Genomic DNA, 10,391 nt, shown 5'->3' with positions numbered 1-10,391 from the left:
GTGCTGTGGGCCGGTGAGCGGGCCGAGGGCCGTGCTGTGGGCCGGTGGGGGGGCGGGGGGGGGGGGGGGGGGGGGTCCCCTGGGGGGGTGGGGCGGTGCTGGTCCGGACTCAGCTGCTGAGCCTCTGTGTCCCCCCAGGGTCCCCGCAGGAGGATCCAGGGTTCGAGCTCCGAGTGCAGGAATCGGTGACGGTGCAGGAGGGTCTGTGTGTCCACGTGCCCTGCTCCTTCTCCTACCCCGGGGTCGGCGGGAGCAACTCTACACCCGCTTACGGCTCCTGGTACCGGATAAAGAATCCCAAAGTGGGAGTTCTCATGGCCACGAACAACCCAGCCAGAGAAGCAAAGAGGAAAAACAAATTTCCATTCCACCTTCCCGGAGATCCTGGGGCTGGCAACTGCTCCCTGAGCATCACGGATGCCCAGAGGGGACACGGTGGAAACTATTATTTTCACCTGGACAGAGGTCTCATGAGACACACTTACAAGAGTAACAGGCTCACTGTGCATGTGAGAGGTAGGGAGGGTCCCCAAGAGTCAGTCACGGGGGGGGGGCATGTCCTCAAGGGCAGAAATGGACCCTCTGCTGCTCATCTTTAATGGGGAGAATGGAGCATGGTCCGTTCAACATTGGGGTGAACCCAGCCTGTTTCAGAGGCACACATGGGGGTCCCCTCTGGGGTCCGGCCTCTCCTTCTCTCCTCTCCAGCACTGACACAGACCCCGGATATCCGGGTCAAGGAGCCCCTGGAGTCTGGCTGCCCCAGCCACCTGACATGCTCTGTGCCAGGGGCCTGTGATGGGGCGATGCCCCTCACCATCTCCTGGACAGGGGCTGCCCTCAGAGCCCCAGAATTGGACTTGGAGGCCTCTAACTCCTCGGAGATCCTGCTCATACCCCGCCCTCAGGACCACGGAACCAACCTCACCTGTCGGGTGACCTTCCCCAGGGTTGGCGTGAGCACCCAAAGCACCATTACGCTCAACGTCTCCTGTGCGTGCAGGGCCTGGACTCGGGTGCTTGCAGGGAAGGTTGGGGGGTGCTCAGAGGGGCTGCAGGGAGGACACAGGACTTGTCTGTGTCAATTCCCATTCCTGTGTCTCCTGGGGGTGGGTGGCAGGGGAAGGGCCAGCTCCGACCCCATTAGTCACTGTGTCTCTCTGTCCCAGATGCCCCACAGAACCTGAGCATTGGCATCTGTCAAGGAAATTGCACAGGTAGGTCCGGAGGCCCCCTCCCTAAGGCTGGATGGGAGCAGATCCCCTCAAGAGAGCAGAGCCTGGGGCTCGAAGCCAAGCCGGGAGGACCAGGGTACACACAGGGAGAGCAGAGTCAGGAGCCCCCCCCGCCCCCGTCACTGCGTGACAGATGATCTCTGCTTACTATTCAGTATATGTAAAGACTATTTGTCACATACATGCAAGTTACAAAGAATCACCATCGAATGAACACCTTGTTACTCACCAACCAGGTTAAGAAATAGAACAGGTGCACCTGGCTGGCTTGGTTTGTGGTGCATGCGACTCTTGATCTTAGGGTCATGAGTTTGAGCCCTGCGTTGGGCGTAGAGCCTACTTAAAAAAAAAAAAAAAAAAAAAGAACAGCAACTCCGCCTTTGGAACACCCTAAATGCTCCTTCCCAATTTCAGCCCCTTCCATCTGGCCTCACAGAAAGCCACTACACTGGACGCTGTGTTACCATCCTTTCTCTATATTTTATTTTTGATGAAGGTATAATTGATGAATAAACTGTATATATTTAAAGTGTATAACGTGATGATTTCATATATGTAGATTTGATATACGTTTACACTGCTAAAGGATGCACACAATCCAGTTAATTAACACATCCATGTATCTTCTATTTTCTTATAATTTTCCGAAATACATGTCTGCCTTCTTCCACTCAGCATGACGTGATCAAGGTTCATCCTTGTTGTAGCACAGGTCAGCGGTTCACTCGTTAGGCTGAATATTATTCCGTTGTATGGAGAGACCATCATCCATCCATCCATCCGTCATCCTCGGATGGACATTTGGATTGTTTCCACCTTGGGGCTCCTGTCAACAGGGCTGCTCTGAACATTTCCCTACAAGGATGTGCTTGACTCCCTGCTTCAAGATCTTTCAGATCTACTCCTAGGAGTGGATTTGTGGGGTCATGACCCCCTATTCTGATGTGGCACCACCTCATGTTCTTGACATTCATCTGTGTTGCTTGTGGCTGTAATTTCTGCCTCTCCTTGTCTGTAGGTATCACATGTTAGTTTCACATTCCACTCTTTTAAGATTTTTATTCATTTGACAGACAGGGAGAGAGCGAGTGCACACAAGCAGGGGGAGCAGTGGAGGGAGAGGGAGAAGCAGGCCCCCAGTGAGCAAGGAGCCCAATGCGGGGCTCGATCCCAGGACTCCAGGATCATGACCTGAGCCGAAGGCAGATGCTTAACCGACTGAGCCACCCAGGTGCCCCTCACATTCCACTCTTGATGGGCACTTGAGTTGTCCACAAATTTTAGTTTTCATGATGATGCCGCTTCAAACATTCCCCTCGTGAACAGAAGAGTGTTTCCCTAGGCCATACCTCACAAGCCCTGTTGAGCACACAGGTTTCTCAACCATCTTGTGACAATGCAGATGTGACTCAGGCGGCCCGAGGGGCCTCTGGTTCTGCATTTTTCTTTTTTAAAGATTTTATTTATTTTTTGACAGACAGTGAGAGAGGGAACACAAGCAGGGTAAGTGGGAGAGGGAGAAGCAGGCTTCCCGATGAGCAGGGAGCCCGATGTGGGGCTCGATCCCAGGACCCTGGGATCATGACCTGAGCCGAAGGCAGATGCTTAACTGAACCACCCAGGCACCCCTGGTTCTGCATTTCTAACCAGCTCCTGGAGGGTGCCAGTGCTCTGAGGGCTGGGACTGTACATTTTATGCCCAGGAACAAAACTGTGGGGTCTGGGGGATGTATATTTTCAATGCTCCTAGATAAGGCTGTCATAGAATAGTTCTGGAAGGCCACACAAGAAACGGCAATCAATGTTGCTTTTGAGGACGGGGGTTTGTTGCCTGGGGAGTCAGCATGGAAGGGAGACTCTGCTCTGAACTCCCCTTCTTCCTCTGTGAATTTTAGAATGCACAATGTGGATGCCCTACTTATCCTGAGACAAGGGGGAAGGCAGGGGGAAGGAGTTGAAGAGGTAGAGGTCACGTCCTGAAGAGCCTTGAAGTGTTTGGTACTTGACTTTTGGATACTCGAGTAAGGGGTGTTCAGCATTTCAGAACAGATAAGGAGAAGTGTAGTTGAGAATGTTCGCCTCGGGGCGCCTGGGTGGCTCAGTCGTTAAGCGTCTGCCTTCGGCTCAGGTCATGGTCCCAGGGTCCTGGGTTCGAGCCCCTCATTGGGCTCCCTGCTCAGTGGGGAGACTGCTTCTCCCTCTCCTGTTCCCCCTGCTTGTGCACACACTCTCTCTGTCAATAAATAAACAAAATCTTAAAAAAAAAAAAAAGAATGCTCACCTTGAAGAAGTCAGTGTCCATCAGTGGATGGATAAGCACAACGCAGTCTGTCCGTGCGATGAACATGATTCTGCATGAACACGAGCGAAGCCCCAGCAGGCGCCACAAGATGGGAGAACCTTGGAAATGTCATGCGACGCAAAAGGAGCCAGACACAAAAGGCCACGTGGAGCATGATTCTATTTACAGGCAATGTCCAGAATAGACAGATCCATAGAGACATAATAAAGTAGGTTAGGGGTTGCCGGGGGCTCGGGGCTTGGGGGTTGGGAGGAAGGGGGGAGGCAGCTGGGGGGTACAGGGTTGTTTCTGGGGGGTGACGAAAATGTTCTAAAATTGATAGTGGTGATGGTTACCCCACGACTCCCTATAAGTGGTGTGTAAATGGAATTGTCTGGTATGTGAGTTATATCACTATAAAGCTGCTTGCAAGACTACTCGTGGAGACCCCTTCCCAACTTAGAGGAAATGGAGAGGAGAGAGTGAAATAGGATCCAGGCTTCAGAGCCTCCGGCCTGGACTCAGAGTGCGCATTTTCTCTCCTCCCCCGCAGAACTGAAATACCCGGGGAATGGCTCGTCTCTTCCAGTCCTTGAAGGGGAGTCTCTGCTCCTGGTCTGTGCTGCTGACAGCAATCCTCCCGCCACACTGAGCTGGGCCCAGGGGAGCCGGACTCTGGGCCCCTCCCAGCCCTGGGAGCCGGGGGTCCTGGAGCTGCCCCGAGTGCAGCTGGGCCACGGAAGCAAATTCACCTGCCAAGCTCAGAACCCGCTGGGCTCCCAGCACGTCTCCCTGCGTCTCTCTGTGGTCTGTGAGTGTGGGGACCCCTGGGGGCTGACTGCCCGGGGCCTGGGGAGGAGAGACACCGCTGACCCCTCCCCTCCCTCCCGCAGACCCCCCGCGGCTGCTCAGCCCCTCCTGCTCCTGGGAGGGCGAGGGGCTGCACTGCAGCTGTTCCTCCCGAGCCCAGCCGGCCCCGACCCTGCGCTGGCGGCTGGGGGAGGGGCTGCTGGAGGGGAACCACAGCAACGCCTCCTGGACCATCACCTCCAGCTCTGCGGGGCCCTGGGCCAACAGCTCCCTGAGCCTCAGCGGGCCGCTGGGCTCCGGCCTCAGACTCAGCTGCGAGGCCCGGAACGCCCACGGGTCCCAGAGCGCCGCCTTCCTGCTGCTGCCAGGTCCGGGGGCTGTCGGGGGCCGAGGTGTAGGGGAAGGGAGTCTGGGTCCTAGAAAAGATGGTCTGGGTGGGGCTGGGGCCTGCAGGGGAAGGGGTGAGAGAGAGGAAGTGTGTGTGGGGGGGGCAGAATCCTGGTTTTCTGCTGGTCGGGGGCTGAAGAACTGAGAGCCTTGGGAAGAGGGAGCACCAGGGTCCTGGGGCTCGGAGGGAACTCACCCGAAACCCCACTCACCTGCAGGGAAGCCTGAGCTTGGGGGAGGATTCGTTCTGGGGACTGTCGGGGGCGCTGGTGTCGCTGGCCTGCTCAGTCTCTGTCCCTGCCTCATCTTTTTCATGTGAGTGTTGCCCCTGGGAGAAAGGGTGAGTGTGTGGGGCGGAAGGGGTCTGAGCCCTGGGGTCCTGGGCAGCCCCGGCCGGAGGAGCCTGGATGGCGCCCAGGCCCTGAGAACTGGGGATCCCAGCCATGCCCATTCTCACAAGTCGACAGGCTCTGTACGTCCCCTGTCAGCCTCTTAAGCCTGGGACGGTAGTGAGTCAGCTGGGCGGCTGACGGGTCCTGGCCTCCCCCTCAGGGTGAAGATCTGCAGGAAGCAGGCACCGGAGCCTGCAGCTGGTGGGAAGGATGCCGCCTGCACGTTGGGTCCCCTCTCCCAGGTGAGTGATGAGTCCTCTGTCCATCAGGATGCCATCTAGCCACCACCCCGGGATGGCCACGGCCGCACCCCTCTAGATGACTTAGATGGTCGTCATGCCCCAGACTTTTGTTCCCAGGTCCCCATGGACTCAGTCACCCAGGCCAGCGACCTGGGAGTCCCTCTCCCCTCTGCTCTCTGACGTCTTGCAGAGCTAAGGACCACTCACGTCTGTCCATCTTCCTGTGTTCACCTGGACCCTCCCCTACCCCCGCCTCCTCATCCCTTCCTGGACCCCAGACCCATTTTCCCCTCCTTCCTCTCTCTCCTCCCCCACACAGGATGCTAGAGGGATCACCCCAAAATGACAGAGTTCAGGGGCCCCCCAAAAGACACTCTCAGGTTCAAGAGCTCACCAGAAGGACTCACAGAACTCACTGGGATCTGTTATGTTCGTGGTTAGGTTATTACAGGGAGAGGACACAGATTACAGCAGCCAAGGGGAGAGCCACCTGGACTCTGCCCAGGGGCGTTCCGTGCACGAACCTTCCAGGTCTCTCTCCCGGCAGAGTCCCATAGACATCGCTGATTTTTCCCAGCCCCGGTGTGTGATAAGAGGTGGAGGGCAGTGCTGTTGCCACCAGAGAAGCTCACCCTAGCCTTGTCTCCTGGGTTTCTACTGGGGGTTGGTCACGTGGGTATGGAGCACGTGTATGTCTGACCTTTGTTACCCGGTCTCCAGCCCCTCTAGAGGTCAAGCTGATACTGTGTGGCCCAAGGCCCCAGGCGAACAGAGACGTACGCATCAGGAAGGACCTTCCATTGGCTTAGAGGTCCCCTCCCAGTGCTGGGGCAAAGGGTCAAACCTTTCTTTGGGCATGATGAGCCATTTACTGCGCAGTATCTTTTGCTTTTAGAGGTTCATGGTATCATTTTGTGATTGTGTTTGCCTGAACTTCTGATTCTGAAATGCTGAGTGGTCCCTGAGGGCAATTCAGTTCTGAGCAAATCCCTGTCCTTCTCACACCACCCACCCCATTCCTGAGCATCCTATCACAATCTGCTATTAGATAGTAATATAATTGACTACTACCGTAATGTCAGCTTCCCCCAGTGCGAGCTAGCTGGAGGTATTGGATGATGTCTGCTTTGTTCCCCACCAAAGAGCCAGGGCCTGGCACGGGTCAGCTGTTCCAGAAAGTGGCAGACACTGGGGCCAGACAGACCTGGGTGCTAATCTTGGCCCTACCAACAACTCAGCGTGTGATTTTGGGATATTTACTCAGCCTCAGTTTCTCCACCTGATAAATGGGGATAATTGTGTCTCCCTAATGGTTTGTTGTGAGGACTCTAGGAGTCTGGCAATTGATTACCAAGGACCAGGCATTATTATTCTCAAATACTTATTGAAATGAATGAATGAATGAATGAATGAGTGAATAGGGGCGCAGCCAATGTTTGCAGGATGAATAGATGAAAGACTAAGTGCTCAGTTTCTAGGTCTGCATGTGGATCCTCTTTGCTATCTGCCAGCTCCCATTACCCTAATTGGACCCCCTTCTTTGCTTCCACTCGGGGTTACCAGCCCGAGTATCCGTCAGATATCCCCTTAGCCTGCCTGCCCCCAGCCATGGCTGCCCCCACCTTGGAGGAGGACCAGGAGCTCCATTACGCCTCCCTCACCTTCCATGGGCTGAGGCCCTGGACGCCTCAGGACCCTGAGGGCCTCAGCACCACCAAGTATTCAGAGATCAAGATCTGCAAGTGATGACCCCAGACTCCAGCGAGCTCCCACGACCTCTGGGTAGAGGGCCCAGGGCTTCTCAGGAAGGGAGACATCGGGGGACAATTCCTCAGAGAATAGTTTGCCGTGGACACGGGTTACCAACTAGTGAGTGGGCATCCCACTGGTGTGGTGATGGGCAGAACGGGGCTCAAATTTCAGCCCGGCCCCAATTACAAGCCCGAGTTCGAGCAAGTCACGTTACTTCTCAGCCTCCCCCTCTGTAAAGCGGACGCAATAAACCTGACTCACAGGGTTGTGGTGGGGCGTCAAGGTGGCAGTGAACACGAAGGGCCCAACAAGGGTGCAGGTGCGGAGAGCACCTTGCCCGAGCTCACGCCTCTTCCCAGGGCAGCCCACCTGGTGTAAGGGTCTGCTCTGGCGGGGACATTCTGCAGGGATGTTCTAGCTCCAGAGGCCCCACCCCCACCCCCCAGGATCCCTGACCCCTGGGGTGCTTCCTCAGGAACACTCTGAGCCTGCTTCCTGGAAACCCAACTTGTGTATTTTCACCACACAGAAAATCATTCATGGCTTTTCTGAAATAAACGACAGGTTATCTAAATTCTATACCATTTTCTTTATACGTCCCGGATGATTTTGTTCTCCTCAACAGTGTCTTCTTTTTGTAGAACTGGCTTATAAAACTCCTTGCAGTTATGGTCTGTGTCCCATTAACATTGCAATATGGTGTTAACCTTAAAGTAAAAACCGCCAGCTCCTTTACCAGCAAAAATGGATCTACTGGGTGAATAAACGAGAGCTTGTGCAACAAAAAAAGTGCCTGCCCCCAAACCATAGGCAAGTCTGAGGATCAAAACAGAAGAACGTATTTATGGAGAAAAGGGGCAAATGGGGAAGGCTGTTATAAACTAAAAGTCCATTGGAGTAAACTGGGAGTTGGAAGTATTCTGGCTTCTCATTTGGGTCTGCAATTGACTATGCGTGGTAGGACATCAGAGCGCTCCCTGCCGAACCCACCCACTTCATTTCAGCGTGGGTTTCTTGTTAACTAATTTTCACTGTAGTTTTTGCAGTGATCACATCCAGTTTATTCCTTTTTTCCTTTGAATGTCCATTTACTTTTTTTTCGATTGTGTGCATTAATGAGAAAACGCGCTCAACCTTAGCATCAGGACCCAATATAGTGTCGAGGGGCGCCTGGCTGGGTTAGTCGGTGGAGTGAGTGACTCTTGAACTCGGGTGTGTGGGTTCGAGCCCCACACTGGGTGTAGAGATTACTTAAAAATAAAAATCTTTAAACAAAATTTCAGTGTGCCAAATTCCATCTTTCACAGCACAATTCGCTTTGCCCTTCTTCAGGATTATGCTGCATCACCTGATCGACATTGCTTTTTTAAAAGTGGTGTCTACTGACAAAATAGAAGCATTTTTCTCATTTCTTATTCCCTTCTTCAACACTGATTCCATTTGTTCCCATGCAGGTATTTAGTGACGTTCATGTAAAAGAATAAAATTCTTCAGGGATTAAAACCGTTTTGGAAAGGTCATCATGGAAAGGCTGCAGTAACTATCCACTTCAAATCAGAAATTCTCTTTCTGTTCTAAGTATAGCCTTGATAGGGGCGCCTGGGTGGCTCAGTTGGTTAAGGGTCTGCCTTCAGCTCAGGTTGTGATCTTGGGGTCCTGGGTTGGAGCCCCTTATCGGGCTCTCTGCTGAGCAAGGAGTCTGCTTCTCCCTCTCCCTCTGTGCTCACTGGTGCTCTCTCTCTCTCAAATAAAAAAATCTTAAAAAAAATAGCCTTGATCCATAAAGAGATAAAATTTTCATCAATTCTTTCTTTAACATATTCAAGAAGTGTGTGTGTGTGTGTGTGTGTGTGTGTGTGTGTGTGTGTGTTTTAAGACTGACTGACTTTGAGACAGAGAATGAGCAGGAGGGGCAGAGGGAGAGGGAGAGGGAGAGAGAGAATCTCAAGCAGACTCCATACTGAGTGCAGAGCCTGACCTGGGGCACCATCTCACCACCCCGAGATCACAACTTGAGCCGAAACCAAGAGTGGGGACGCTTAACACAGAGCACTTAACGCTGTTCTCTGTTCTTTCAATTTGCATAATTCTATTGCTAAACAGATATTGGAAATTAAAAGTAAAAAAAATAAAATAAAAATAGGCTTCCCAACATGGATTACTTTATTTTTTAAAGATTTTATTTTTATTTTTAAAAAAGATTTTATTTTAAAGTAATCTCTACACCCAGCATGAGGCTTGAGCTCACAACCCCGAGATCAAGAGTCACACGCTCCACCAACTGAGCCAGCCAGGCGTCCCCGTGGCTTATTTTAAACATCAAGAATTTGGGCGGCTTTTCTTCAGAATGAAAATATAATTCAGCACTTCAAATAAACAAACTGAGGATTTTCTCAACTTTGTTAAAGAGTATTTTCTTCAGAATGAAAATATAATTCAGCACCTCAGATAAACAAACAGGATTTTCTCAACTTTAGTTGTTAAAGAGTGCTACTGGGGGGTTTTGAATGAGAGAGAATTGAAAAATACTGCTTGCCAGCAAATCGCGACAATCCTTTGATCCCTCATTTGCAACAGCACAAAGGGTAAGAAAGGTTTCCCGACACTTCAGTGTCAGTACAAGAGCCCACAAGGCTGTTTGAGCGGCATTGTGTAGAAAGGCAGGGCAGCCAACGCCTCCCACAGAATCCTGCTCTGAATAAATATTGTCTACATCTTCCACAAACAGCCAGCAAAATTTATATTTGTAGTATCTCCCATCAAAAGCAGTAAAATTCTTCCTGTTTACTGCCAACTCATTGTGAAAAATAGGACAACAGTCCCAACATGGAGTTGCTTATGCTAAGCCCCACGTCCCCAAACCCAGGCATACGGTTTCGGCTCTCTCATATGCGGAATCTGAGTCACTCAGGAATCGCCCTGATTGGCACACGTCAGATAATCTGCCTGACAGACCCCTGAAGGAAAGCAACCTTGCAACAAGCAACCTGTTTTTTGGCCTCCTGTAACTTCCTTGCTCCTGCCCCCTTCGGCCCATAGAAGTCTTTCACTTCGTCCAGCTTGCTGGAGCACCTTTCTCTTTGCTCCATTGGATGCTGCCCAATTCATGAATCATGGACTAGAGCCAATAAGATCGTTAAACTTTGCTTGGTGGAGTTTTGTTTTTTTAACCTCAGTAAGGGAGTCTCCGTGAACATTTGCTATTGTTTCTGGGGTCTCATCTGGAAGGGATTCTACTTGTACAAGTCTTAGAAACAAGCTTTGATCACAAGAATAGTATTTCAGAAGTCAG

General features: G+C 52.2%; 1 protein-coding gene and 1 long non-coding RNA gene across 6 annotated transcripts in view; one reads left to right on the top strand and one right to left on the bottom strand.

Annotated features, from left to right (window-relative positions):
* The window catches only part of SIGLEC11 (sialic acid binding Ig like lectin 11), a 7,822-nt gene extending 147 nt beyond the window's left edge, over positions 1–7,675 (top strand). The window contains exons 2-9 of one of the 4 annotated variants that reach the window (XM_073886441.1): positions 139–516; positions 709–993; positions 1,170–1,217; positions 4,070–4,327; positions 4,410–4,694; positions 4,932–5,028; positions 5,266–5,347; positions 6,939–7,675. In XM_073886441.1, the coding sequence (XP_073742542.1) occupies positions 139–516; positions 709–993; positions 1,170–1,217; positions 4,070–4,327; positions 4,410–4,694; positions 4,932–5,028; positions 5,266–5,347; positions 6,939–7,022 (1,517 nt within the window). In that variant the 3' untranslated portion in view covers positions 7,023–7,675. Of the gene's footprint in view, positions 1–138; positions 517–708; positions 994–1,169; positions 1,218–4,069; positions 4,328–4,409; positions 4,695–4,931; positions 5,029–5,265; positions 5,348–6,067 lie in introns of all 4 variants that reach the window. The other 3 variants (XM_025850008.2, XM_025850009.2, XM_025850011.2) reach the window with 3 other exon arrangements.
* On the bottom strand, positions 3,610–5,798 carry LOC141371403 (uncharacterized). 2 transcript variants are annotated; one of them, XR_012376345.1, is made up of 4 exons: positions 5,742–5,798; positions 4,926–5,041; positions 4,564–4,742; positions 3,610–3,695 (listed from the first exon to the last, which is right to left on the bottom strand). It is a non-coding gene; the product is annotated as an uncharacterized lncRNA (long non-coding RNA). The 2 variants fall into 2 exon arrangements; XR_012376346.1 differs by lacking the exon at positions 3,610–3,695 and adding an exon at positions 4,310–4,365.
* Positions 7,676–10,391: the final 2,716 nt, after the last annotated feature.

Source organism: Callorhinus ursinus, unplaced genomic scaffold, assembly GCF_003265705.2.
Source record: "Callorhinus ursinus isolate GAN/ISIS: 27379988/994484 unplaced genomic scaffold, GSC_fseal_2.0 scaffold71, whole genome shotgun sequence".
NCBI lineage: Eukaryota > Metazoa > Chordata > Mammalia > Carnivora > Otariidae > Callorhinus > Callorhinus ursinus.
This window is presented reverse-complemented; position numbering and strand designations above follow the sequence as displayed.